We start from the raw sequence: 26,107 nt of genomic DNA, 5'->3' as shown, positions 1-26,107 counted from the left end.
GCGCACGCGCTTCTCACAGGAGCCCACAGGTAAAAGACAATTGTCTGAGCAGGAAGTGCGCTTGTTCTAACACGTTGTGCAGATGGCACATCGACGCATGTGCCCTTGTAAGATAAGAAATCAGTTTTGCCCTACTGACATCACGACGCCGACTTGGATCTACAGCGCATGTAATTTGATAGGAATGAAAGGCGCATGAGCATACGCACATTGAAAATGAGGGGCACGATCCGGCTCTTGCTAGAGGGGCCATACTATCGCGGAATCAAAAGACTCATCTTGAAAAGGCCGACGGAAAGTGGAAGCTAGTAAATGTAGGTGAAAGAAAACACCTTCATTGCTCATTGCGAGATGAAATCTTCATACTGACTGCTTATAGTTTGTGCTGCCAAGATTTGTGCCAGTAATTATACTCCAGGAGAAGGATTCGCACATACCGTCAGCGCTTTCTGGGCTGCTCAATTCGGCAAGGAAGACGTCAAGGCCGACCTCCTGCATCACGCCCTCCTGCACCACAGCGACAACGATTTACGCCCCATTGTAGACTCGCCAACAGGAAATGATGCACATTTCCACAAGAGCCTGCCGGTAATAGGCAACTGCTATGCCCTTACGGCAAGAGTTGCGAAGAAGGCCAACTAGACCGACTTGATCAAGTGCCCTGTCGATGAGGCGTCACTTGCGGCGCCGAAGCTCAACAAAGTGCCATTCCCTGAAATTGTGGTACCTAGGAGCCTTGCATTCGAGGATAATGGCTTGGACTGTGTGCTTCGTGGACCTCCAAGTCCTAAGACATTCACAGTAGAACTGAAGCATTTCAAGCCTGGAAGGAAGTATGTGCTGAACTCCATCAGCGACGAGCGGGCGAAGACAACCATAATCGCAGATCTTCAAAGCGATGGCGATGGTGTTGCTCATGTACCTGATCAGCGATAGAAGCGAATTCGAGCTTAGAGTAATCTAGGTAGTAGGTGGTAGGAAACTGGGTGAACGCATTTAGAATAACCTCGGTTATACTTCCTACTTAGGCTGTCAGTTCGGGCTTCGTTCGGACACGAGGGGTAAATGCACCCCAGCACGCACGTCTCAATGCGTTCGACCAACATCGTATGATTTGTGGTCCAACTCTCAACTTTGTTGCGCCACCTTTTGGGCATCCTTTATTTTCGTTTTCGTATACATTGTCGTGTGTGTCTGGCGAAATCTTGCAACTCACAGCTCTTGTTCGTCTCCTCCATCCACAAACATCAAACCATCATGTCGACAAAAGACCAGCTGCCGGTTGTGCTTTTTGGGTATGATTGTAAGCGTAAAGAGAGTAGAGATGATGGCCTGTATGGTATTGACAAAATGTAGCAAGTCCATTCACGAACAAAGTGAGGTTGGCACTGCGGATCAAGCAGATACCCTTCAGTACGTTGCACTATGTTCATCAGCGTCTTCCAAGTCTACAATTTCCATGTCATCAGGAAATTCTTGGTGCAGATTCACCAAGCCCTCGATCCTATCAAATAACTTGTTTTCATACCTTCATGTCGACGTTTCTCAGTATCATTTGTGCACTCGCCTGATTCCATCTTAGCATACGTCACCGTCCCATCCATGCTCCCCAGGCCTTTGATTACCAAAACCTTCGGCCTCACATATCGAAAAATTCCTATTCTAGCCATCGGCCGCGAAGTCTACTGCGACACGTCTCTCATCATCGAAGCGCTCGAGCACTTCTTCCCCAGCAGCTCTGGCTACGGAACAGTCTACCCGGAATTCCCCGGCCTCGACTCATGGAGCTACAAAGGGCTTGTCCGCGGCTTTGCTTCCTTCTGGACCGATAAGCCATTATTCCGCAGCACCACTGGTCTTATTCCTAGCAGCGTATGGGAAACAAGTTTCGGCACTGATCGCTCGCAACTCATTGGCCATCAACTCGACCCTGAGAAGCTTGGGGCAAAGATTCCGCAAAACCTGGCAAACTTGGATATGCATCTAGCCATGCTGGAACCGACGTTCAAGACGAAGGGCAAGTGGGCAATCCCAACGCCGACACCGAGCTTGGCGGACGTCAGTTTGTATTATCAGTTGAGGTGGGGCGTGGACATTGCGAATGGCAGGGGCATTGAGAACTTGAGCGGGGGTGGAACGAAAGATACCAACCGCGAGGATGTCACGGCGAAGGTGTGGAATGAGCAGAGATATCCAGGGCTGTGGAGTTGGTTCCATGCGTTCGAGAAGTACATTGATGGGCTGCCTGATCTGCAAAAGACGAACGAAGATGGATGGCTGGATGCGGTCAAGGAAAGCAAACCGTTGTCAGAAGAGGACTTGTTGGTGCCGGCGGCGGTGGACGGACCTGCGGATGTGCAGAGAGATCTTGTACCTGGTGCGAGTATAAGCGTTGCGCCGGATGATACTGGGCGAGATAATCCAACTCTGGGCACGTTGGTCAAGTTTGGGGTCGAAGAGGTGGTGATAAAGCCGCACGAGAAGGCTGAAGTGGATGTTCGCGTGCACTTTCCGCGCTTGGGGTTTGTGGTAAAGACCGTTGAGGGGGCGAAGTTGTGAATACCAATGATCTGATTTTCGGGTTCAGTTCTGAATATTGAGTGTGTGCTCTGATATACCAAATCCTAATGCTGACGTGAGGTAAGAGGGGGAAGTCGCGAAGCAGTCAACCTCATCTTAGCCTCTTGGTGTCGCCCCCAAATCATACTCGCCACTCAACACGCATCTCTACCAATGACTTTCAAGGAGAACGTCGCATAGCACACACCGTGGACCTCTTTATTGGTGAAGGGCGGAACAACCGGAAACAATGGCCCCTTCATCTGACTTATCCATTTAGTGTGCTGAGGTTCGGGTGCCTTTTGATCTGGCAATCACAATGTGCTCTGCGCGCCTGTTCCCTCGAAGCGATGTTCATTTGTTTGTTCAGTCTCAACGTCACGCACATCGGAGGTGTTCAGTCGATCACGGGTGTGGTCAGCGATAACAAGACACTCGAGCAAATAAATACCAAGTTCACCGGTGCCACCATGTTCTGCTGCATCAACACTCCTGTCCAATATCGCGGTCTCCGCTCTGTCACGTGGCACGTGCAAAAAGAAGGTGCCTGTCACAAGAATGCGATAACAAAACACTCATCTGTTTAGCTATCGCAAGAACCTCGTCTTATGTGCAGCATCTGATTTGCTGTTGCGCTAGTCTTCGTGGCGATTGCAATGTGGTTTTTGCCCCAGAACGGGATGCCCACAGCGGACGGCGGCTTCCTCCAGGTCATGATGGCAACGCGAGGAGACACCGAGATGGACAGGCTCGTACTTAGAGAAGGTGCTGTAGCGGTAGATGAAATTCCGAAAGACTTGGGGAACTTGAAGGTTCGCTATGATGAGCTCATGAGCCAAGAGAAAAGGATGGAGTTTGGGACGGTTGATGAGACGCTGGCCTTGAAGAATTGAACTTGACGAAAGTCGCAAAGGTCAAAGAAAGGCGCAAAGTGAGTGAGAAATCGATACTGGGTATGGGAGAGTTCAGATTAGAGCGTCTTGCCACGCCACATGCAATAATTACACCAACGCCATGCTCATGCTTCGGAAGCGGACATAATATAGTACAAAAAATTCTCCATCGTACACCTAATTAGGCCTATTTGACCTCTTTCTCCAACATCTCCTTCGCTTCGTTTACTTTTGTGGCGAGATATGGCGAGCCGCCGCGATCGGGGTGGTTGAGCAGCATGAGGGACCGGTGCTTTTTGCGGAGGAGTTCTTTGGTGATGCCCCGTTCACTGAATGTAGTTAGTGTCTTGCAGGTGAGTTGGGGAGAGGATGGGGACATACGGCATTTCCAGTATCAGCGCGGCTTCTCTCCGTGTCATCTTGGGCTCGAAGCCGCCTTTGTAGAAACTGCGTCCGAGGGGTCCAGCGCCACCGCCTGATCTTCGGAGTGCGACGAGTGCTGCGCGGCCCTATGTCACGATGGTTAGCAGAGTAATAAGGCGTTTGTTAGGAAGCGAGTGATTGCATCGCCGAGTGCCGTGGAAGACGTACGAAGAAAGCCGTTGCGCCCAAGCCGACTACCCAAACCCACGCCGACATCTTCTTCTTCTCTGGCTGATCTTGTGGCTGCGGTGGATTCGGATACGATGTCATGTGAGTCGATGCTTAATCGAAGGTGTGATAGCCTGTACTCGGTGCGGAATGACGACGTCGTCGCCCCAGAAAGAAAATGAGGAAGCTGCGATGCGGAAGCCGCGGTCGCGCCGCGCGCTGATTGGTCGACGAAATCGCCGCCAAGATTTCGCCCGGGGCCCACCAAAGTTTTCTAGATAGCGGCGCAACCATCTCTACACCTCCACCCGTCAAATCCAGCACGACACGACGACACCATGAGGATCGAGACGTGCTACTTTTGCTCTTCGCCGGTGTATCCGAGCAAGGGCATAACATTCGGTGAGTCCCGAAAACCCCTACATCTGCTCATCAGGATTGTGCGGACAAGAACTAATTTTCACGCCACAGTCCGCAACGATGCCAAAGCTTTCCGCTTCTGCAAATCTAAATGCCACAAGAACTTCAAAATGAAGCGCAACCCGCGCAAGCTCGCGTGGACAAAATCCTTCCGCCGCGCGCACGGCAAGGAAATGACCGTCGACAGCACCCTCACCTTCGCCCAGCGCCGCAACGTCCCCGTGCGCTACAACCGCGACCTTGTACAGACGACACTCAAGGCCATGTCGCGCGTCACTGAGATCCGCGCGAGGAGGGAGCGCGCGTTCTACAAGGCCCGCATGCGCGGCAACAAGCAACGCCAGCGCGAGGAGGATCGCAAGCTGGTCGAGGAGAACCAGCATCTTTTGCCGCCGAGCGAAAGGTTTGCTGCTGCGGAAGTGGATGAGATGGAGGAGGTGGATGTGCAGAAGGTCAAGGAGAAGGTGGAGAAGAGGAGAAAGGAGATTGAGATGGATGAGAGCGAGTTGAGTGAGTTGGAGGAGGAGGTGCCCAAGATGAAGAGCAAGAGGAAGTTGAAGATGAAGGTTGGTGGAGGCGTCGAGGCGATGGATGTTGATGAGTAGATGCGTGTTCAGCAGCTTCGAGCGCACTCCGTTGAGTGCAGTAGAGCGACATGGATGAAGAATGACTGCATCATGGGAGTTTGGGCGTCAAGGTCTACATGGTAGATTATGGTCATGAGATTCGATACCACGGCAAAAAGCATCAACAATGTCACAATGACAGCGCGCACTTTCCTAATCGCTTTGATTTCCTACCATGGTTCTCGGCCTCTTTTTCTTCCTCATAGCCTCCATTCCGGTCTTCGCTCTTTTCCCCCAGCGGCTTCTCCCCGTCTTTTTGCTACCTGTTTTACACTTCGTCAGCATTATCTTCTTCCACCGCGGTGCTCTTGTTCATCATGGTATCTCGGCCAGGCATTGTTTGGTTGTGGTCATTTCCTTCGTACTCAAATTGGTTTTCCGTTCCTTATTCTTCTTTCTCTTTCGTGATGAATTTCGTAAGAAGCACAGCTATGGGATTGATTATACCAAATATCACCTTAAAGGTCTACTCTGAAGACTGTCGTCTAGACGGCCAGTTGTTGAGTTCAGGACTTTTGCTGAAAGGTGAGAGGCATACTCCGACTGCACTTGAGGCGCCGCGATGCACATGCGAGGACCAGCTTTTGCAAGCATTCGAGGCGTTGCTGCCAAAGCCGGCGTAAGCGCCAAAGCCAAAATATTCATGTGTCCTTATCCCATGCCATTTGAGACGGACGCACTAAAAAATCCAGGATCTAAAGGTGCTTGGGGTTTAGCGGCAGGGTTGGCATAAATTCAACCACGTTCGATAGCATTATGATCGACATCCAAGAGTCGAGCACATTGATAGTCACGACCCAGGTCGATATTCTTGAGACCAAGTGTCATAATAGCAATGTCCTGCAGTCTACTTGCACAACACAATCGAGGAATGAATCTTGAGCAACTCAAGGCAGATAGGTAATTGCTATTACCTTAATGTACCCCGAAGTCTTTACTGTGAAAGTGCAGTGTTATGAAACAATGTTGAAATGAAGTAAGCAGGCTTCCATCTTGATCTGCAAGGAGTAGAAAAAGAACAGTTTGTGGATCCTTCTCCGCATACATACACTCTATACCCAATGCTAGTGTCAGTCACGTGCCTACCTATTAATTGACAGCAACGCTATCGAGTGAATATTTATGATCCAGATGGTCATAGTGTTCTTTGGCAATCATAGACATGAGTACCTAGCCGTTCCATATCCATTGTTATTTCAGAATCCTAAGATCTCGAGGATGTTTCAAGCTTTGCACCTCACCACTTTCTTCCCTTACACCCTCTCTGCCCTCAATCAAAGGCGCGTCTCTCCCGACTCATCCACGTACTTATCTTCATCGATCAAGCCTGTGGCCTAGTTTTCTTGTTCCGCCTTTCCTCACGACCTTGACCAACTCACCTTTGACACCAAGTTCGATCAGTCCGGCAGGAAAATCTCAGCACTATGCTTCTACCTCTGAAGTTCGCACCTATTACGACGTTCGAACTCTAGAGGAACCTACTGGTGGAGCTGCAACTCGAGATTCTCAGCGACCGCGTCGTGAACAGTAGGGCGGTGGGTGCGAATGTGAAGGTAGGCTACGGGCTGCTTTCCGGGCGACGCTGTGGGACAAGAACTAGCAGCGACCAAAGAGTGGGGTGACTCGTCACCAAAGGAAGAGAGTGTGCGCGAACTTAGTTCTTTATAAAGTACACTGTAAAGCTAGAATTTCGTAGTAGTGAATTGTCAGTTCCACCATGCTCATGCTTCATTCGAAATTACGTAGTAATGTCTGACGTTCCCATAACACCCTTTCTTCACTCCCATGTCATCTAATGGTACCTTATCTGCGCAGGCGTTTGTACCTGGTTAGACGCCGCAGTGAGTCGGTTTGGTAATATCACCTGCGGTCTAAGACTCTTTTGGGCTAGTATGCGGACTATGTATAACAGCTCTCTTACGCGCGATACAGTTGTCAGCCTTCCTCTTACTCTCCACAACGCTCCAATAACGACCCTAGACCCTTGTAGTAGCTATCCTGCAAACAAACAACCCAAACAATAAAGACTCAGTCATCTTCCGATGCGGTTCTCCTCCACCTTCACGTTGGCTTTCGTAGCAGTCGCTACGGCTTGCTACTTTCCATTCAACGATGCCCACTTCACCAATGTCACCTACGCCACCGAGGTCTTTGCCAACTTGAACCCTCAGTCAGACATGGGTTGGACATCGGTCGTGAATGGAGACAGCGCTGTCAAGCCATGGCCCCTAGTCCCGGCACCGCCAACCGATCTCCCAGGCGAGGAAGGTCTAGTCACAGTGCCCTACTGTTATAAGACCGCCGAAGACCGCGTAGCACTCAAGGAGACCATCGAGGGAGGTATTGAGATCTGGCGCAAGGCACTTCCCGAAGCAAACGCAGTGAACGGACATAGATTCGCTGGCTTCCGAGAATATGGCAGGGATGGATTATATCCTACTTGCCGTGGACCCGAAGACCGACTTTTGGAACCCGGCAGTACGCCATGGAACTCTCCAGATACAGAGAAAGACCAAAGACGGACAATCAACCTGGGCGACAGTCGGCTACATACCTCGCGACGCTGGCTCATCCACGGGACCTGGAGGTTGGGAGGACCGCCATCAGCTTCAACTCGAACACAACCCCGGCTCTGACGGCGAATGGCGCAAGTTTGTGGCAGCGCATGAGCTTGGACACGTTATCGGCTTCGTACATGAGCATCAACGACATGATCGGGATAGCTGGGTGTCATTCAATTGTGAGAACCTGGCGGGCTACTGGGACATCAAAGAAATCGTCGAGGCACACCCCGAGTGGAAAGTCGACATGGGTCAAGTCTGTAGTTCGAATTACTACGGCAGCACCCCAGAACTGCAGTGGTGGAGCGTTCTCGCTTACTCCAAAGACATGGGTGTCATACATGGAAAGCCAACTCTTCAAACGTTCGGCAAAGTCTACGACGACTTCTCCATCATGCAGTATCCATCGGAAGCAAATTCATTCTGGGACGCCGAAAAGATTGATCAGTATCCTTTGGTCAAGTGGAAGAAGACTGGCGACCAGGCCCCTCCTACAGGAACAAAGCCCACGAAGGAGAATGCCGACTTTATTAGGCAGCCTGCTGGAGTGTCAGCTGGCGATGTGGAGGGCGTCAAAATGATGTACCCCTGGTGATGATTGGTGAGAGTACAGTGTGCGGCTCAAATTACAAGTACGGATTCTACCATCAGCATGGACACAGTACAGAACGGTTTTTAGGCTTCTCTGATCCTTAGAAATAGACTGAGCGAGTAAAATAAACTGTCAAACTTCATAATGTTCTGCATGTATGCCAAGTACTTGCATTGCCTTTGTGAGATCATGAGGAATTCATATAATCAAGGACAACGACTGCTCCAACATGCCATAATAATAGTCCAGAGAGAGTGAGTGTCTTGATATCCATGATTTTGGCTATCTCTGCACCTATTTATCGCTCGACGATAGTGCGACTTCGTGCTAGGTTTATTGTGAGGAGTCGTGTCGATCTCGGGGGCAGGTTTGTGCGTTGGGCTGTTTTCTTGAAAGGGCGATTCTGGTATCTTGACGATCTTATGAACCCGCATAACCCTGCTGGCTTTTTGTAACGCGTCGCTACCTTGCTACAATAACAATCATTAGCAAACACCTGTTATTTAGGGTATGAGCAGCCGTTACGCCCTCATTCTGATTGGTATCAATCAAATTCACCACTTAGTTTCCGTACCTCAATACTACATGAATGATCCTAGCACAATTCCATGCGCAAACTCGTTCCCTGATAACGTTTGGAGTTCTGCCACCCTTGCAGTGACAAATTGGCACAATACATTCACTCGAGTACAAGCGTCGCGCTAGCTGTGTCGTCACCTTCCTTGGCTATAATTCCACAGGACGAGTCCGCTTATTTCGTCTAATTCAACTTTCACGTAAGTACTCCTTCCTTCCGCGTACTTCTCTGCCCTGCTCCTGTTTTTGTAGCGAACAGCCTGGACACCAAATATCATGTTAACTTTCTCAAAATTATCTCAACATCTAAAAGGTAACGCGACAGTACCAGAGAAAATCATAACCAACAACGCATCTGCCGCAGGGACCACTGAGCCTGACGTGGAGACCGGAACCTAAAAGTGTCGAGTCACCATATTGGACGTCGTGGTTCCCTAAACTCAATATGTTAGACATTGAGATCATCGATCCTAGAAATGAATACATCATTCTGTCTCCCCAGGAGCGTCAGGACAGATATCTTACCCACTACTCTACTATGGTTAGCGCAATGGTCGCGAAACAATCGCGAAGGCGTCCAAAATCACGCTAACTAGCGAGAGTTGTCTATGGAAGCTTGTTGAGCATAAAGTTGGAGACTGTGACTGCTGCGAGAACTTAGTTGGGCGTGTCACAAGCAGCATCAGAATTGAGGCATACGTTGGGATCTCGCAAACGTAACGCGCTTGGAGTATTTATTCGATGGATCTCTTTCCATATTTGTGGAAGCCAAAATTTTGAAATTTTGGACCTAGAAGTTCGAAGTCAGCACGGGGTCTGGCTAGATGATAGTCATATTCCCATCTAAGAATGTCATCTGTAACCCAGGACACTTACTACCTCTTATTCCCATTCCAAATTTTATCCAGACATGACATTGTGTTGCGTTTTACACCCCTAAAAAATTACTCACGTCCGCGCAGGTAGTGAAAGCGAAAGTGGCAATATAAGTAAAAGATTAAAATGTTCACTAATTAGGACAAGCGCATCAGCTGAGCCATTCTGGCAGTCGGAAAGGGTACCTGTAGTAGCTGCGTGTAAAATCAACAGCCTCCGTTGTCCTGCACCGCGTTGCTAGTGAAATATTCCACATTGTGATGGGTCAACGCTTCCGCTGTGCTACCTAGCAAGCCTCTTCACATTGTGAGATAACGCGTCTGGCATCGAGAAAGTCCCTTCCAGCCTCTTCACCACCAGACCACGCTTCTTGCCTTGATCCATATATATCCATACTATTCCCTCGGGTCATCACAGATTCACACTGAGAAAAAGTCCAATCACAACTTCATCGCATCAAACCACTTCAGGAGAGCTTTTTTACAACTTCATTGCATTACATCAAATCATGGGTAACTCTACCTCGACAGAAGTTTGTTCCGTCGCAGCAACTACCCCGAAGTTTGATGCGAACCATTGGAGCCGATTGCCAACGGAGCTCTTACTCCAAATTCTCCGTCATCACCTCACCTTTCCGAACCCCATCAAACGACAGACTCATTCAGCGTTGATGAAGATGCGCATTCTACCTCTCTTGCTCACCAAGGACGAGGAGTTCACTCGCGTATGTCAAATCGGTTTACTACGGCAGCAACGAATTCCTCATGACACCAGAAGACATTCTACTTGACCGCAGCCTGCCACTTCACATTGGCCAACACATCCGTCACTTAGTATTCCCTATCAACTCGGTGACGGGTCCCTCCACCAAAATGCCTGGTCACCAAGATCACTGGGACGCGAATTGGGGAGCTTATCTTCCCAATATCGACAGCCTCGATGTTTTAATGACGATTCGGGAGGCAGCCGATTACTGGTACTACATGCGTGGCCATGGGTCTATCGCCGGTATGTCACCGGGATTTCTTACACAGCTGTCAGCTAATGATTACATCCGCGCTCTGAAGCCCAAGGTAATGGCTCTCAACTCGAAGAATGTCAGCTTCACAGTAGTTTGCCAAGGCTGTCCGTTCAAGTTCAACCATCCTGATCCTGTACCCGACGGCTGCGCCTGCGCCAGTCGATTTGAGAAGGATATCGCACAACGAATCATGGGGTTACCGGAGCCTACACTGATGGACTAGCACGCTGATATGACACTGAAACTTGATTTCTAATGTCTTTGCTGTCGAGTAAGCCATGTTCATTAGCTTCTTGACACAGTAGCAGATCTTTAAAAAATGCCGAACTATGATTGCGCCAGATAAAACAATCGACCAAGTTCTTCTACATCACTTCACATGCTTCATTGACAGAACTTGTTGTGTATGAAATTGAGAAACTGTTTCTTTTCCGATGCATGGACTTATGTGACGCCATTGTAGTAGAATTGAATGGTATCTTGAGACTTGCCTACACGCCGCGAACAAGTGTTCGAACGTTCCTAAAACAGCTTTATTTGCTCACAAATTGGATGTCCGTCAAACGATGTATGTTCGTGCCATGTAAAGCTCCTTGAACCTGGTCAGAGGGCGCATCATTTGTGAAAAAAAAGCTGAATTCCTTCAAGAAGGTAATTGTATTCTACCTGATATGGCGCCGAAATTACAGCGTCGTTGGCACGGCGAAATAGATTTAACCCCAAAATTCCATTTCGCCTAACGCAGCGCCCGACCAAGTTCATCGTGGTTAGCATCCCACTCAGCTACTTCGGCATTGGGAACACGCAACAGCCGATGCGTGTTGGCACCATTATCGTCGACATTGACTACCTGCGACCGGATAGCATAGTTGCCCCAACGAGGAAGGACCTTCATCCAAATGTAGTAGTAGGCACCGCAGACACCGAGAATCCCGATCCCCGTGATCATGTAAGTGGCATAGAAGAAACTGACGGTTCCAGCGTAGATGCCACCCACTGGGGGAATCCACGGCATGACCAGTAGGTAGATCTGAGAGAGTAGATAAAGGATGATAATAGCCCACCAGGCCCTGAAATCAGATCGAGGAGTACCGGATCGGTCGCGGCGCCGGCGGAGGAAGATGAGTCCTGCGCCCAAAGCCACATGAAACATGGCACTTGGGTACGACTGCAGAGAAACGACGAATTGGAATGCGTCGCCAGCTGGTGGTGCCACGATCATGATGATGGTGAAAACCCATTTCAGAAGATACGGACCAAGTGGTGTACCGAAAGGCTTCGTCGATACCCAGAACTCCGTCCATGGAAGGATACCCTGTCGCGCGATCTCACGGATCTGCCGAGACTGACCGATCAAGACGGCTAGTAGGTTACCAAAAGAACTGAGCAAGACACAGAAGTTGAGGGCCGACTCTGCGCGGGATCCAAAAGCAGTGCGGAAGAAAACACTTGCGGCTAGTTCGCTCGACTTGACAAATACCTCCTTAGGAACGGCAGCAAAATATGCGATGTTGCAGAGGAAGTAAAGGATGAAGACGATTAACAGCGACACTGTAGCGTTCTTCTTGAGGGTTGGGAGAGGATTCTTGATCTCGTTGGCCATGCTGAAGGCGTTCTGCCATCCGGAGAAAGCGAAGCTGATATTAACCATGGCTTGTGAGAGGTTGTAGCCGCTGGACGTAGTTCCACTCATACCGTTGCCATTTCTGAAATTGATGCCTGGGTTCGCCACACGCGGTACGTGACCACCGAGGATGACTAGGCCCGATATTGAGATGAAGACGAGCAGTAGTACCTTCAGAGCTCCGATTCCATTGATCGCCCATAACGAGTATCTGTTGTGCGCGACGACGCAGATGACGGCAAATGTGTATGCGGCAATAGCTACTCCCTTGAGCTCCCATGGGTCCGGCGCACGCCCAACCATACGCCACAAGTAGTTGGACAACACTACCGCGTTGCTGCTACTGAAGGACAAAAGTACAGACTGAACGGCAAAAGTTACCGGGAAGAAGTGCTTAGGTCTTGGGAAACTCTGCTCGAGCCACACAACCTCAGAACCACTTCGGTTGGGAAAGAAGCTGACGAGTTCCAGGTATACACCGAGGCCTGCAACAGCTAGGATGAAGCCAATGACCCAGTATATTAAAGCCAGACCCACGGAGCCTGTCAAACGAAGAATTGTACCTGGCGTAGAAAAGATTCCGGTGCCGATCATGTGGTTAACGTTGAGGAAGATGACTGTAAGCCAGTTGACGTGGTAGCCCAGGGGCGAATGCGTCTCTACAGGCGCGCCAACGGCTTCCTGATAGCCAGAGGCACCATTCTCGGCTTTCTGATGGACATAAGCGAGGTTTCCATCATGGATAACGGATAATTCGCTCTCGGAGTTGCTGCCATCGGACGCCACCTGGGATGTGGTGGCCTGCGGTCCTATCTTGGAAAAAAGGCCCATGGTGTCTACTCTCTGGTAAGGTTGTTAGCAGATTGGACGGTGTGTGTGATTTGAGCTTGCTAACAATTTTCAGAACCAAAATTTCCGCTTTTTCTAAGGACAGAATTGGGCAAGACGGTTCCTTTATCGCATTCTGTACTACATGGGATGGTGTGGCGTGGCTTGACCCGAATTGTCACACCGTGGACAATGTTTCAAAAGAACGAATGGAGAGGAGAAGTCTCCTCCTCGACCCTCTCATTTTGCCCATGCACAAGTCGTGACCAGCCAGGATAATGGCACAATCACCATTGCAATGCCGTCCGTGGGATTGGCGAGCAACATCCCACGCTATACAAAGCTTCTCACCTTCCAGAAGTGGGTCATGCCTAGGTGCCCAGAAGCACGTCATGTAAGTGCTTTAGGTAGACTGACAGACGGTGCAGCCAAGGTTCTGAATCCACCAAAGATCTCAACGTTTCTGCGCCGGGAATCTGCCGTGTAATCTTTCGCTCCGAGGTTCGCATGCTGGACCTTGCTCAAGTCTTATCGGCTTGCTTTTAGTGTCAGCCACAAGACACGACGTTGGAGGGGAAGTTCGCGATATATTGACGTGCTTGCATCATCGCCGCTAACGGGCCGTTCGGGCACGCGCGATCTCCACATAATACCCGCAACGGAAGCGCAGGGTCTCGTCACGTGGCTATCTATAGTGAGTGAATGAAAAAGTTCAGTGAAGTTAAGCTCTGTTGTAACACAACAAGTTCTTGCTCCATCACATAGATCTGATGCGAAAATATTCAAGTAGTTTTTCCTTGGAAGCACCGTTTTGTATTTGAGACCATGCACAGTTGCTGAAGTTTTCTATTGCATGAGTTTATGAGTATTGCACTGCAATCTTTCGTACCGAAGCGTATGCAACATTTGCTGAAATGACGTCCACCCCCCCTACAGATTCGTGAAGCGCGTGAACTCGCCTAATCTGATGATGTCAAGCCCGTGAAAAACTTCCAGCCAGTGATCACCCAAAGTTGCCGTGGCGAAAGCCAGTGCCACTCGGTCGTTCGCTCACTTGGTACTTGGAGTGCTTTCGCTACGGGCATGAGGTTCCAATGGGAAAGTTTGCAGCTCAGGCGTCACACCATCGTACACACGAGCCCATCTCGAGACGAGAGGAGTTGGAGTTTCCCATGCATTTTCAGGATCACGCAACCATAAGCGCAGTAGATGTCGCCTGTTTCATTCATTTTTGTCAGTTATTCGATCTTTTCTCGCTCAGCAGTCTCTTGCCGTTCTGGAAACTCACTGCTTGTCGTCTTTATCCGTGAAGCCGTCTCGCGCGTGAAAAATGGCTACGTTATTCACATATTGAATATCGCCCTTCTCGAAGTTGGTCGATACACTGAAACGTTCGCCTAGGAAGTGAAGGGCATCAAGCGCCTCGGCCTGAGCTTCGGTAATTGGTGGTAGATTATTGCTCCGCGGAAGGTCACCGAAACCAACATAGTAACGTCTGCCGTACTGTAGGAGTATCTTGTCTGGCGTCTTGCCATCTGCGCTGGCGGCCTGGTGGTAAAGCAGTGGCCGCTTCATAAACTTGTCTTTGTCGTCTGCGGTTTTAGTGAACCTAGAAAGCAGGGAACACGTGTCAGCAACTTTCGAACCTAATTATACTTCTTTTCGGCTTCTAATAACACGAACTAACTCACAGCTCTGCTTCCCAATCTTCGCTCAATGTATGGATAAGGTCGGGCCTTGTTGCAGCCAGATGATTGTAAACACGCCACGTACTGGCAAGACGGCTGGCACCTCCTTCTGCAGCTGTTGAGAGCGCAAAAAGCGAGACGATATCCCCAGAATCAGTATGGAAGACCTGCTTGTCGGCTGTATAAGCTGGAGTACCGATTTTAAGCTGACCCTTCTTTTTGCCCTCTCCGAGCCCAGCCGTTACATCCTTGATATGTCCTATGACCACATCGGCACGCTTGCCGTCCAGATAAGCATCCTGTCGACCTCGAACGGAGCCAATGTGCGATGATATGCCAGCATAGATGATAACGTTCTCCTCGCGTGTGTAGCGATCGACATCTAGGCCACGAAGAACGAAGAAGCCGTGACCATGATGCAACTCGCGGGAGAGGCGGCGCAGCTCAGCATGTAGGGTTGGGAGAGGGAAAGTCTCCTGCGTGATGTAGCCAAAGCTGAGGTTGAGAGCTATTTGGTTCAGTGGTCAACCAGCTTGCACAACATCATCAACACAAAATAGTTTTACGCGACAAGGTACTTACACTTGAAATGAGCGAGTGCATTATCAATGTCCGCCAGTTGGTCGGCCGAGAAAACGTAAGTCCATGTGTAATTCTGAGCGAGGGTCTCCCCTTCCCAGACTAAATCGCCCTTCAGCTCCTTGGGAAATCCTTCGGGGAGGTTCTTCGGGAGTTCTTCAGTTTGAGTGCGGCGAGCAACTCGAGCCTGGTACTTGTTCCAGTCAGGGTGATAGGAAATGTCCGGCTGTCCGGGCGGTGGCTGGGCGGCGGGTGTAGTGCTGAAAACCGGGCCGAGCGGCGGATGAGTGGCAGTGGCAATTGCAGCGGCAGCCATGATTGCTTTCGAGTGAGGAAACTTTCTTGAGATGTTGATCCAGGAACTAGATGCGAATGGCAATCAGTCTCCCCGTCAGAGTCTTATTGAGTGCACTTCTGCTGCGTGAGGTACCTGTTTCGAGAGACAGGGAGACAGGTTCCGGTTATCTGACAGGCAGCGGCTCGGTATTTACGTTATATCAGGCATTCATATCGATCAGTATGAACGTAATCCGATCACAGTCTAAGGTGTTGTCTCCCCGCGCCTTGGTACGAAGCACATCATCGAACCTGGTGGTGACGTGATTCGCTGGACCCGCGGGAAGCGGCACCGTTTTCCAACTGTAACAGCTCCTACCCGCTTCGCCATCGAGTACCTAACCAGGATGCGCGAATGATGGATACCAAAAACGTTCGAAGTTAGTGAAGATAAAATAAAGGTAAGTCCACTCGTAATTATGGCAATTACCTACACCTGTACCTGTTATTAGGACAGTACGATAGGACTACTGGAAATATGAATAGAAATTTATGACAATTTTGCCATCGCAATGATTGAGATGGGCGAGGCGGTGGGTAATGGCGCTGAAAAGGTGTAAAGAGAACACCTGGGCACACTCGCAAAACACACGAAAAGGCCAAAAGAAGAGCATGGGCACCCCTGCTGCCTTTGGGCTATCATTTCTATACCAAGGGTATGGAAGAACGAATGTAATCACAGGTCAGAGAGTCAGATGATAAAGAACGGTGGGGTTGAGCAAACGACAGGGTGACATTGTCCAACCGCAGGCTATCGCTCGTGGAACGGCCTCACAAGGCAGAAATTGACATCGTGCAAGGGATATCGAAAGATACAAGGCCAGAAACAGATATCTTTGAACAGCTACGTCTCCTGGTCCTCCGACGGTCGACCAAATTGGCCGAGGGGGTCTTGGGTCAACTTGCATCCTCCTTCGGGATAATTAAACCTATTCTGCGGTCTGTCATCTGTGTATGGAATCATGCAAGACTCATGTCTTCTACCGAGAGCTGTACGTCCTCCACGATCTCTGAAACCACCACAAGCCACTTCTTCTCTGCCAGCTCACTGACGCCAGGAGAAATACGCACTTGAACATCGGTATCGGGCGGTGCCACCGTCCCATGCGCGCCTGCATTATCCGTTTTGGGAGTGATCCAGGATCCCTCAGTAGGCTTAAAGTCAAAGCGAGTGATCATCAAGGCGACGAATGCTAAAACCTCTGTGCTAGCAAAATGACGGCCAGGACATAGCGTGGATCCTCCTCCAAAGCCGCGAAATGCCACCGGACTCGGCCTCTTGACGCCTGGAGATCGCACGAAGCGGTTGTGCTGGAAGTCGTGTACGTTCTCGCCGTATGCCGGAATCGAAGTGTGCTGTACAGCGCCATGAATCATCACAATGCCACCTTTCTTCAGGAGATACGTTCCATCGAGCAAGTGGTCTTGTGTAACGACTCGGATAGAAGTACCTATACCATGGTACCTCAAAACCTCCTTGAAAATGGAAGTCAAGATCGAGTTGGACCCTTGAATTTGCGAAACATCCAGGGTGACCACATCGTGCTCCACTGTGCAGCATGCGAGAACTTCCTGTCTGCACTCCTGCAGCACGGCGGGATCGGAGATGGCATGGTAAAGCACCCAGAATGCGGCTGGGATAGTGTTGCTCAACATTCCGACGATCTTTCCCACCTCGAGGATAGCAATGTCCTTACCAGCGGCCCCCTGGTCTACCTTGTGCTGGTAATGGGCCTGCACTAATGCTGAGCCTTGTTTATGGCTGCCAGATTCGAAGTAACGATGGAATGCCTCGACGATGTCTTTGCGCGCCTGGACACTCTTTCTGGCCAGTAGATTTGGGTACAGGTTCAGCAGTAAGATAATGATGCCCGGCTCGAAGTTCCTGTAGCATGTAAGAGACAGATGACGGGGGCGAGGAAAAGCACATGCCAGTAAGCTTTATGGATCTCTGGGTCCACGAAAGGATTATTTGGTCCGTATACAGCGTCTGTCGTAGTCTGCGTAATCTGTGCCCTAACAAACTCCATCAGTTTGAGATATTTTGGGCCCTGAGACGCGAGCTCGTTGACGACTCGTAAGACATTTTGTGCAGAATTCGTATTCATGGTGCGCAACCCTGGACATGGAGAGAGTGCCGTATGAATTGCTTTGTCGAACAATACGGCGTAGCTGAAGTCCTCAACTCCATTGATGTTCTTGATCAAGATCTTTTTAGCTGTGGGGCTTGCGCCCATTACGTTGATGGCAACCTTCAATTCCACGGGCACAAAGTCCAGTATACGGTAGTGCTTCTGTGCAACTGGGATGAGCTCTGTGGCATTGACGATGTAGAGTCGCATGAAAGGTAAGCGCAAGGTGTATATGGGAAGATTGAGTTTATCGCTGCAGACAAGTAATCAGCATGAGCGCGGGAAAGCTTTCCAATTTCTACTTGCCAGATGTCAATGTAGAACTTAGCTTTTCTTCGCATTCCGACGACAGGGCCCAAGAAGGGTAGCTCATTCACCAGTGCGACGGGCTCGTTTGCATCTTGGGTGAAGGCAAGCAGGCAGCGTAAAAAAAACATAGAGGCCTATCGCACCAGACGCATACAATACCAAGATTGCCATAGTACTGCTTGGAGATTGAAGCGGTCGAGAAAAAAAACAAAAATTGGGACGTTGAACAATTGAGGGGTGCACTTCTTCGCTTGTCGCATCGTGGCTGCATCGTGTCACCATGCTAAGAAAGTCCCTTCGGGCGAGCTCACTGAAGTCAGCTGCCCTTGCGGTCTCCAACGTCAAGTTCCTGTCGCGTACTCAGTGCTAGCGCAGAATCGAATTAAATTTCTAGTCACCAACTATCTCCGAACGTGGTTGAGGCTGTAGAGCCTTCTGCTACCCGCTCTTGATCGATACAGATGATATCGTCACTAAAGCTCAACATTGGAGCTACTTACCTAATATTGAGGTCACTTGGCATAAGTCTATACGCTGTAATCGCTCACCGAACTCACTTATGAGTCACAAGCAAGTCTCCATGCACTGAAAAGGTGCTGCTTGGAACTGGCTTTCACTTTACCCAAAGTAATATTGACCCGTGCCAAGCAAAGACTCACTTCGAAATGCACCCCAGAACAGTCTTATTGCCTTAAAATGAGCCACACTCACTCACTCACTTGAACCAACCTAGCCTCATGCTAACAATCTTTCGACACCAATCCATACCTTTCACCTTGATCAAGTCCATCAACCCCAAATATCACATCAGCGAACGCCATGATGCCACTCGTTCCTATCATCCTGAATGAGTCGAATTCAGCTCCAAAAATCTTCTACTCGTGGCAAGACCTCCCAACAGAGCTCAAACAAAACCATAATCCTGGACATACCTTTGCAACTCACTGGCGCCATACGAGTCCTCATACATTCATTCCACGTCAAACATGCCCTCCAGAGCCTTGCACTTACCAGCAAAGAGATGCGCTCGATCACCGTACAAGTTTACTAGAGAGTGCATTCACGTTAGAGCCAGTCTTCAAATCGCGCGAACCTGGCCGCGGCACGAACTCTGTTGCGTGCTTGCATGTCCCAAACCTATCATCGGCGCTCGTGCGTAAACTAGACCTCCAACTGCAAGCCGACGATGATTTCAACTTCTTCCCAGGATGCGACGCCTTGAGGGCAAAATCGAACCAGTAGTGGCTGCTCCTTCGACTGAATGCAGGTCCACCGGGATGAAGCTTCAGGACAGACTGGCAGCTTTCCTTCCCGAACCTGAACAGCTTCAATTCGACATTCGATATTCGTCGCGGTCACTGGGACGGAGATCGCGAGCCTGAAGACTCAGCGCAATGTCTCGGGGTGCACAAAACCAACTCTATCACGGTGCCAGGGAGGCGTGGAGAGGAGAAGAATGTCTTATTTTTGCTCTTGAGGCTTGAGTATATGTTGGAAGGGACAGTTGTTATGTTGAATACGCGCCACTTCAGTGTCAAACTCAGTGGATTCGCTTGCGCCGGGTTTGCCAGGACCCAGAAGGCTGTTGGAGTTCAGTGCCCCAATGAGTGCTTTGAGAAGGTTGCTGCGACGATCAAATATGTCTTCAGAGTGAGACGAGCCATTGAAAAATAATTTATCAGTAATATTAGGACGGATGCTACGGTGGGCACGACTGCTGGAAGATATCGATCGGTGGAGGGGACGACCTTAAGTACGGTCCATACATCCATCAAATATGAAGTCATTGAAAGTCGAGTAATCATGTTTCCATGTGATAACGACAGACATGAGATCGATACTGGTAGCAATGCGGGTGAACTGAATGAAGAGTCATACGTCTGAACGTTCCATGATTTACCACCTGCCACTTTCACTGAGTATCTTGAGGTTTTACGAGTGAATGTGAGTTTATATTGCTAGCTAAACTAGCGCGACTACCTAGCGCAGGCCCATTTCCTACAGACTAGCATACTTTTGATTGATGCTTTGCCTTTCTCTCTCCTCACAACCCTCCTGCTCTCACGTGGTAAGCCTCAACTGGAGATCATCACCACATCAACATCAAAACACAACCAAACAGTCCGAGCACCTTTCCTCGAGGTCATCAACATGGATCTTCAGACGCCTACCTTCCACCCGTGGAAGCGACTTCCACAGGAGCTCAAATTCATGGTCCTCCTCCACCGCCTGCTGCTTCCCGGTTTGATCACCGTAATCAATCATCCCAGCCATTCCGCACGCTCGCTGCTCAAGCTCATCCTCACCAACAAGGCAACCAAAGCCATCGCACTGGACGTATACTACGGCGAGAACATGTTTTGTTTCATGCGTAAAAATTCCCCGGATTACTGTCGCCCAGACAAGCTACACTGGGAATGGAAGTTGCCTAACCCTGCGTTTCTGATTCGGGTTCGCAATATTGAAGTCGTGATCAAGGCTAGTGTTGACACAGGATTCAAGATGGCTTGGGATGACAAATTCAGGACCGAGTGGCCTTACCTGTTCTTAGATGAACGCAAGCCTGCAACCGCCCCGGCATCGAACTGGCAGAAACACTTCACCAATGTCACGCAACTGAAGATCGTGGTTGAGTTCGCTCCTCACCCCACCTTGACCTGTCTCGACAGCTGCCTCGCTTCATGTGTCAAGGAAATGAGGGGGTGCGAGTTAAAGTCATGCCTAGGAAAGTCGAAATCGAGGTCAGAGGCTTACACTGTCCTGAAGCATCCAAATGTAATGGTGTTTGTGAAGCGTCAATTACGACTGCAATTCGCGAAGCTGTGGAGATTAGAAGCTGAAGCGCCGAAGATGCATCTCAAACTACTCCCAAGATCACAGAACTGCATGTCGATGATCAAGCTCGGGCAGTTGTGACACGTGGAAGCAAGAGGAAGAGATAGGGAAGTAGGTACTACTGGGTCGATATTGAGATACCGAGCGAGAAGAAGTAACCGAACATGTGCCTCGAGCCAACACATCGCCCATCCATCAAGCTTTAAAGACGGCAAGGTATGTCCTTCCAATCATTTTGAATTTTTCCAGATTCAGACTAAAGAAGTACGCTTTCCCCGTTGACCCACGTCAAAACATAACACCAATCAGCTCACCTCATCCGGCCCCGTTCCAATCTACTCGGTGCTAGTCTCTCCTTGAAGTCACAAATTCGGGACGGAAGAAAGTATCCTGTCTTCAAGATCGATGTGGCGATTTGCGCGGGAGGAGCTCATACCAATGTTCAGTCTACGTGTCAAGAAAAGCAACGTGCGAAGACAGAAGCCTTGAAGCGGAACGGAACCTCGATGGGAAATTACAGAACGATATAGGTCACATCACTGTAGGAACGCCGCCATGAAACCGGATAACTGCCTTGACACTGTCAATTTTCTTCTTCAAGCATCGTCATATCGGTCTATCCGAATGGATGCCTGATCAAGTTGCGATCCAGTCGTTTCAGCACACGTGATCACCCATGTGATGTCGGAAAAGTACCCAAGCGCCTCTCGCATGGCAGTAATGGTGATGATGTCGTTGATGGACTAGACGTGGGATGGAAGTGTACCCGACAACGCGGGGCAGCGCACAGTGGGGCACGACCTAGCGCAGATCTTGTCATATCGCGAGATGCGGCGTCCTCCGACGCTTACTGGCGGCTCGTTGATAGCTCGTGACATCGTGGCGCGCACCTGAAATGCTTCAAATCTACTCCTCCTCCTGTTCACTCCTTCTTGTACATAAAAAGTGACAATGGGCGCGCCAAAAGTTGAGGGCCTGACGCCCGAGCAGCTAGACTTCTTCAACGAGAATGGCTACCTGCTCATCCCAGATGCGCTTTCGCAAGACACCGTGAAGGAGCTGCTCGAAGACACGAACAAGATGCTGAATGACTTCTCGCTGGAAGACCACCCGATGACCAAGTTCTCGACTGGTGGCGATGATGGCGCAGATCACGTTGGCGACGAGTACTTCTTAGACTCCGGCGACAAGGTGCGCTTCTTCTTTGAGGAAGGTACGCACTCATTCCTCTGAGATGACCATGAGATCACGCGTTGACAGTAACCAGACGCCTTCGACAAGTCCGGCACCCTCACCAAGCCAAAGCACCGCGCCATCAACAAGATCGGCCACTACCTCCACGAACTATCACCGTCCTTCCGCGGCATCTCTCTCTCGGAACGCAATGCCGCCATTGCGCGCTCGCTGTCCTTCCGCGACCCACGGGTCCTCCAGTCCATGGTCATCTGCAAGCAGCCCGAGATAGGCGGTGCAGTACCGCCGCATCAGGATAGCACATTCCTGTATACCGACCCGCCCAGCGCCGTTGGCTGGTGGTACGCGCTGGAAGACGCAACGGCAGAGAACGGCTGCTTGAGTTTCGCAGCAGGAAGCCACAAGCGCGCGTCCATCGAGAAGCGCTTCGTCCGCACCGGCAAGGGCACCGGCTTCATCGACAACGACGGCGCGCGCTTCCCCAAGGATCTGCAGAGTGGCGTCAACGGCGCGGAAAAGGACTACGAGGTGGTGGATCAGGAGGAGAAGTACGACATGGGCGAGGTCAAGGCTGGTACGCTCGTCTTGATCCACGGCAATATCCTGCACAAGAGCGAGAAGAACACCAGTGGGAAGAGCAGGAATATATACACGTTCCACGTTATCGAGGGCGATCAGCGGTACGATGAGAGGAACTGGCTGCAGCCACCTGCGACGGGCTTCTCAAAGTTGTATCAAGCCGAAGCGCAGGCTCCCGAGTCGAATCGATTAGGACGTGATTGGTGATTCCGTAGTCCTATGACTTGCTCTGTACGCACAGCGCAATACCACCAAGTACAAACCCCATGCCAATCCACGTATCTGCCACACATTAGCTCATCCAACCCATCTGAACCCCCATTTCTTACCTCGACTAATAACCTTCTTCTCCGCCCACCACTCCCCCAAAACCGTGAACATAAACGCCAAAGAATTCGTAATCGGCACAGTTAAGCTCAATTCCGCTTTCCCTATCAATATGAAGAACCACACGCTGCCCGTCACGTTAAGAAGTAGTGGCACGGCGTATGCGGGTCGGCTGAGCACGCCGCTCACGGCGTACCATATGCCTAGCACTTTCTTCTTGAGCCAGGAATTGCTCGGGTCGGTGAGAGAGGGGCGGGGAATGGGGGTGTAGTTCCTGTTGTGATGTGTTAGAAGTGCTTTGAGCGGGTGTGGGAGGACCTTACATGGCTGCTCGTCGCATGAATGGCGTGGTGAGGCCCCAGCATGCGCCGACCATGAGGAAGCCCAGGATCCAGCGGAAGATAGAGGGTTGAGGCTCATTTGCGGGGGGCGCATTGGAATCCATGATCAGTCCGATATGTGGTCAAGTGTCGATCGTATGCGGCAGGTGGTAGTAATGGTGTTGGTATTCGTGGTTCCTGAGGCGCGGCGCGGCTTCCCCCACAGAACGCGTCCGAGCGCGATTTGCCTCAACACCAAGCGAAGTTCGTGACCTTCGCTCTTCTACACATCACGTCACAATATATGGCCACACCTCTGCACACACTTCGGTGCACCATCACTGCGAGTTACCGTCGATCGATCTGAAAGCATATTTCCAGTGCTGAAACATCGAGTGGAAAGGATCAGCACGATCCCCACCCATCCGCTTCGACTCGTCCTGAGTCTATCTTAAGTCGATCCGCGCCTTCCACTTGAAATGCGTGAGATCTGAGTTCGAAAGTACCTTCGAGTGGCTGAACCATAAGCACGACTTATGAGCGGACTTGCTGGCCATTGTTCCCTTCGGCTGCTGGACCTATCTCAGTCAGGTCTGATCAACCCATGTGACTACGCGGGATATCTGATATTACTAGAGAATTCGGACGTTCCTTGATCGCCGACGTTGGCACTTGACTTTGTGACGCGGAATTGATCAATTGATCCCCAGCTGGAGTGCTTACCCGGATCGCATTCGATATCTTCGTGCAATAACCAAGGGCATCGAAGTCAGATGGCTGACAGTGGACAATTACTCTACACATCGACAAAGCTTGGCTGTTTACCCGTCGACTTGCCTTTCAAGCTCCACGTGTCGTACAGATCGAGGCACACAAATCGCGTCGTATGCTAAGAGTTCACCGGAGGTGGCTTGTTCGTCTCCACGCGGGCGGCTACCAGCAGCCGCAAGCTATATACCCTTAGCCACAGCCCGTAACGCACGTAAGGGAATACAAATCCACGGCGACCTCACATACACCAGTTCAGCCACAACCGCTTCGCCTCGTCCTTCAGACGTTCCACAAGTCTTTATACCGTTTCGCAGATGGTCCCCAGTTGGGGTAGTCTCCGCTGAAGCCTCAAACCTTATGGTACACTACATTACACATTCGTTAGAGACATTAAATTCTTCCGCACAAAGCCACCGGCAGATGTGGATCTAGCTCAGCCTCGAACCACTTCACGTTACTTCACTTCATGTTGACACTGACACTGCTGGACATTCACTACGAACATGTAGGCTGGCCAATGCGGAGCCGTCCTGACTCGACGACTTAGGTGCGGGTACGGGATGAGCGACGTGAAGTGGCGAACAGGCGAACTAGACGGCATCAGCAGGACTAGACCAACGACTTCCTCTTTGACAACAACAACAAGGCCACGGGCGTTTGAAGCCGCCATCACGCTGCCAGATCTCCATCGAAGCGGTCGAAATTTCCGACCTATGGTTGCCATGAGGTATATTCTGACGTCTAAACACTTGCTACTAGACCTACAATGGTTTTGAGTCATACCTTCAGGAGTACTTCGGCCATCTGACCTCAACTATATGCAGGTACTGTTGTTGCTCTCCGACCATGACACGCCAGGTCAGCTGGTTGTGAGTGAGCTTTCCTTTTAAGTAGATTTGCTCGAGATTCCCATCATGGGCCTGTCACGACCGAACGAGGCCATTGGTCATAGCAAAATCGGATCATCGGCAGCTGTTCGAACCACCTCATAACACGGCCCGACCGGGGCGGGCGGACAGACCCACTCCAGTGATTAGGCGATGGCGTCCTGGAAGACAGCTCTTCCACGCGAGACCAATGAGAAAGCACTCCGCTTTCCGATCTGGTAAGTCTGGACAGCATGACGCTCGACGTATATGCGCCTCAGCTTAGTCCATGCACTGTTCCAGCTCTGCGTGGAGCATGCAATCGGAGTCGTCAGTGATGCTCGGCCAAGAAATGCCCTTCATGCCAATCATCTTGCAAAAGACTTGTCTGGAACGCATCAAACTCAACTCAGCAGTTCCAAACGCTGAAAATCACGCCAGCCAGTGGTGTGGAGGATGCGAACCCAGGACAGTGGATGACGTTACGTGGAGTTGCTTCGAAGACCAGCAGGAGCAATGACACTGATTCGACGACAAAGCCCCATGTCAAACAGGTCTTCCAACCCAAACTTCCTCTCCATCATCCTGGACTAGTCCAAACCCAGTAGCCCGCGCTGTAATAGACAACAGAGGACTATAGAGGCAATGGCGTGAAAGTGTGACCTGACCGCATGTGGTGGATTCCACAGAAGCACGGGTATGAGCTTCATGGCCACCAGGTACCTGCAGCCAACGCGAGCCAGTGCCGGCCCCAACCGCTAGACGAAACTTTCAAACCACAAATTCACGACTCGAGATTCGCGTCACCTCAACGTCCTCTGACCGAGCATCTGGTTCTGATGCGGGTCAAACGTGCAATGCGTTCCACAGCGTCATGTCAATCAGGAACTGGGTGGAGATGCGCGATGCGCGATGACCCTACCAATAAGCTAGTACTGACACACTGGCAGGTATCTTTCATCCGTTCTCCCGGGTCATGGCTAGTCTTCTCTGCTGTCGCTTCT

The 26,107-nt window shown here is 50.5% G+C and overlaps 16 protein-coding genes across 16 annotated transcripts; 9 read left to right on the top strand and 7 right to left on the bottom strand.

Annotated features, from left to right (window-relative positions):
- Nucleotides 1-216: 216 nt before the first annotated feature.
- On the top strand, nucleotides 217-936 carry SNOG_14645 (hypothetical protein; the record flags this gene model as incomplete). The annotated part of the gene is made up of 3 exons (XM_001804777.1): nucleotides 217-298; nucleotides 380-588; nucleotides 658-936. The coding sequence occupies 3 exons, from the start codon at nucleotides 217-219 to the stop codon at nucleotides 934-936; spliced, it is 570 nt and encodes a 189-aa protein (XP_001804829.1).
- A 321-nt stretch (nucleotides 937-1,257) lies between these two features.
- Nucleotides 1,258-2,559, top strand: SNOG_14644 (hypothetical protein; the record flags this gene model as incomplete). Its single annotated transcript, XM_001804776.1, has 2 exons — nucleotides 1,258-1,303; nucleotides 1,667-2,559. The coding sequence occupies 2 exons, from the start codon at nucleotides 1,258-1,260 to the stop codon at nucleotides 2,557-2,559; spliced, it is 939 nt and encodes a 312-aa protein (XP_001804828.1).
- A 470-nt stretch (nucleotides 2,560-3,029) lies between these two features.
- On the top strand, nucleotides 3,030-3,452 carry SNOG_14643 (hypothetical protein; the record flags this gene model as incomplete). Its single annotated transcript, XM_001804775.1, has 2 exons — nucleotides 3,030-3,102; nucleotides 3,199-3,452. 2 exons carry the CDS (start codon nucleotides 3,030-3,032, stop codon nucleotides 3,450-3,452), a joined length of 327 nt encoding a protein of 108 aa, XP_001804827.1.
- A 187-nt stretch (nucleotides 3,453-3,639) lies between these two features.
- SNOG_14642 (hypothetical protein) lies at nucleotides 3,640-4,145 on the bottom strand (the record flags this gene model as incomplete). The annotated part of the gene is made up of 3 exons (XM_001804774.1): nucleotides 3,640-3,781; nucleotides 3,834-3,961; nucleotides 4,044-4,145. 3 exons carry the CDS (start codon nucleotides 4,143-4,145, stop codon nucleotides 3,640-3,642), a joined length of 372 nt encoding a protein of 123 aa, XP_001804826.1.
- Nucleotides 4,146-4,381: 236 nt separating this feature from the next.
- On the top strand, nucleotides 4,382-5,068 carry SNOG_14641 (hypothetical protein; the record flags this gene model as incomplete). Its single annotated transcript, XM_001804773.1, has 2 exons — nucleotides 4,382-4,445; nucleotides 4,515-5,068. The coding sequence occupies 2 exons, from the start codon at nucleotides 4,382-4,384 to the stop codon at nucleotides 5,066-5,068; spliced, it is 618 nt and encodes a 205-aa protein (XP_001804825.1).
- A 2,063-nt stretch (nucleotides 5,069-7,131) lies between these two features.
- SNOG_14640 (hypothetical protein) lies at nucleotides 7,132-8,245 on the top strand (the record flags this gene model as incomplete). The annotated part of the gene is made up of 2 exons (XM_001804772.1): nucleotides 7,132-7,429; nucleotides 7,485-8,245. The coding sequence occupies 2 exons, from the start codon at nucleotides 7,132-7,134 to the stop codon at nucleotides 8,243-8,245; spliced, it is 1,059 nt and encodes a 352-aa protein (XP_001804824.1).
- Nucleotides 8,246-9,638: 1,393 nt separating this feature from the next.
- On the bottom strand, nucleotides 9,639-9,950 carry SNOG_14639 (hypothetical protein; the record flags this gene model as incomplete). Its single annotated transcript, XM_001804771.1, has 2 exons — nucleotides 9,639-9,693; nucleotides 9,880-9,950. 2 exons carry the CDS (start codon nucleotides 9,948-9,950, stop codon nucleotides 9,639-9,641), a joined length of 126 nt encoding a protein of 41 aa, XP_001804823.1.
- A 616-nt stretch (nucleotides 9,951-10,566) lies between these two features.
- SNOG_14638 (hypothetical protein) lies at nucleotides 10,567-10,938 on the top strand (the record flags this gene model as incomplete). The annotated part of the gene is made up of 2 exons (XM_001804770.1): nucleotides 10,567-10,702; nucleotides 10,736-10,938. 2 exons carry the CDS (start codon nucleotides 10,567-10,569, stop codon nucleotides 10,936-10,938), a joined length of 339 nt encoding a protein of 112 aa, XP_001804822.1.
- A 513-nt stretch (nucleotides 10,939-11,451) lies between these two features.
- Nucleotides 11,452-13,170, bottom strand: SNOG_14637 (hypothetical protein; the record flags this gene model as incomplete). Its single annotated transcript, XM_001804769.1, has 1 exon — nucleotides 11,452-13,170. One exon carries the CDS (start codon nucleotides 13,168-13,170, stop codon nucleotides 11,452-11,454), a length of 1,719 nt encoding a protein of 572 aa, XP_001804821.1.
- A 1,281-nt stretch (nucleotides 13,171-14,451) lies between these two features.
- Nucleotides 14,452-15,750, bottom strand: SNOG_14636 (hypothetical protein; the record flags this gene model as incomplete). The annotated part of the gene is made up of 3 exons (XM_001804768.1): nucleotides 14,452-14,707; nucleotides 14,859-15,363; nucleotides 15,438-15,750. The coding sequence occupies 3 exons, from the start codon at nucleotides 15,748-15,750 to the stop codon at nucleotides 14,452-14,454; spliced, it is 1,074 nt and encodes a 357-aa protein (XP_001804820.1).
- A 980-nt stretch (nucleotides 15,751-16,730) lies between these two features.
- On the bottom strand, nucleotides 16,731-18,112 carry SNOG_14635 (hypothetical protein; the record flags this gene model as incomplete). The annotated part of the gene is made up of 2 exons (XM_001804767.1): nucleotides 16,731-17,655; nucleotides 17,796-18,112. The coding sequence occupies 2 exons, from the start codon at nucleotides 18,110-18,112 to the stop codon at nucleotides 16,731-16,733; spliced, it is 1,242 nt and encodes a 413-aa protein (XP_001804819.1).
- A 1,608-nt stretch (nucleotides 18,113-19,720) lies between these two features.
- Nucleotides 19,721-21,127, top strand: SNOG_14634 (hypothetical protein; the record flags this gene model as incomplete). The annotated part of the gene is made up of 2 exons (XM_001804766.1): nucleotides 19,721-19,861; nucleotides 20,216-21,127. The coding sequence occupies 2 exons, from the start codon at nucleotides 19,721-19,723 to the stop codon at nucleotides 21,125-21,127; spliced, it is 1,053 nt and encodes a 350-aa protein (XP_001804818.1).
- Nucleotides 21,128-21,642: 515 nt separating this feature from the next.
- SNOG_14633 (hypothetical protein) lies at nucleotides 21,643-21,924 on the bottom strand (the record flags this gene model as incomplete). Its single annotated transcript, XM_001804765.1, has 2 exons — nucleotides 21,643-21,789; nucleotides 21,898-21,924. 2 exons carry the CDS (start codon nucleotides 21,922-21,924, stop codon nucleotides 21,643-21,645), a joined length of 174 nt encoding a protein of 57 aa, XP_001804817.1.
- A 73-nt stretch (nucleotides 21,925-21,997) lies between these two features.
- Nucleotides 21,998-22,279, top strand: SNOG_20164 (hypothetical protein; the record flags this gene model as incomplete). The annotated part of the gene is made up of 1 exon (XM_001804764.1): nucleotides 21,998-22,279. One exon carries the CDS (start codon nucleotides 21,998-22,000, stop codon nucleotides 22,277-22,279), a length of 282 nt encoding a protein of 93 aa, XP_001804816.1.
- A 180-nt stretch (nucleotides 22,280-22,459) lies between these two features.
- SNOG_14632 (hypothetical protein) lies at nucleotides 22,460-23,606 on the bottom strand. Its single transcript, XM_001804762.1, has 3 exons — nucleotides 23,470-23,606; nucleotides 23,149-23,420; nucleotides 22,460-23,101 (listed from the first exon to the last, which is right to left on the bottom strand). The coding sequence occupies exons 1-3, from the start codon at nucleotides 23,589-23,591 to the stop codon at nucleotides 23,037-23,039; spliced, it is 459 nt and encodes a 152-aa protein (XP_001804814.1). The 5' UTR covers nucleotides 23,592-23,606; the 3' UTR covers nucleotides 22,460-23,036.
- On the top strand, nucleotides 22,484-23,026 carry SNOG_20163 (hypothetical protein; the record flags this gene model as incomplete). Its single annotated transcript, XM_001804763.1, has 1 exon — nucleotides 22,484-23,026. The coding sequence occupies one exon, from the start codon at nucleotides 22,484-22,486 to the stop codon at nucleotides 23,024-23,026; it is 543 nt and encodes a 180-aa protein (XP_001804815.1).
- Nucleotides 23,607-26,107: the final 2,501 nt, after the last annotated feature.

This window comes from Parastagonospora nodorum (assembly GCF_000146915.1).
Source record: "Parastagonospora nodorum SN15 chromosome Unknown scaffold_33, whole genome shotgun sequence".
Classification (NCBI taxonomy): Eukaryota; Fungi; Ascomycota; class Dothideomycetes; order Pleosporales; family Phaeosphaeriaceae; genus Parastagonospora; species Parastagonospora nodorum.
Note: the sequence above shows the minus strand (reverse complement) of the source record. Positions and strands in the feature narration are given on the sequence as shown.

Bases quoted from the DNA above. Each gene is read 5' to 3' on its own strand.
- SNOG_14632 (XM_001804762.1), bottom strand. From the start codon at position 23,591: ATGGATTCCAATGCGCCCCCCGCAAATGAGCCTCAACCCTCTATCTTC. The intron at 23,421-23,469 runs GTAAGGTCCTCC...ACATCACAACAG, and splicing joins TTCATGCGACGAGCAGCCAT to GAACTACACCCCCATTCCCC. The intron at 23,102-23,148 runs GTAAGAAATGGG...AATGTGTGGCAG, and splicing joins GAAGAAGGTTATTAGTCGAG to ATACGTGGATTGGCATGGGG.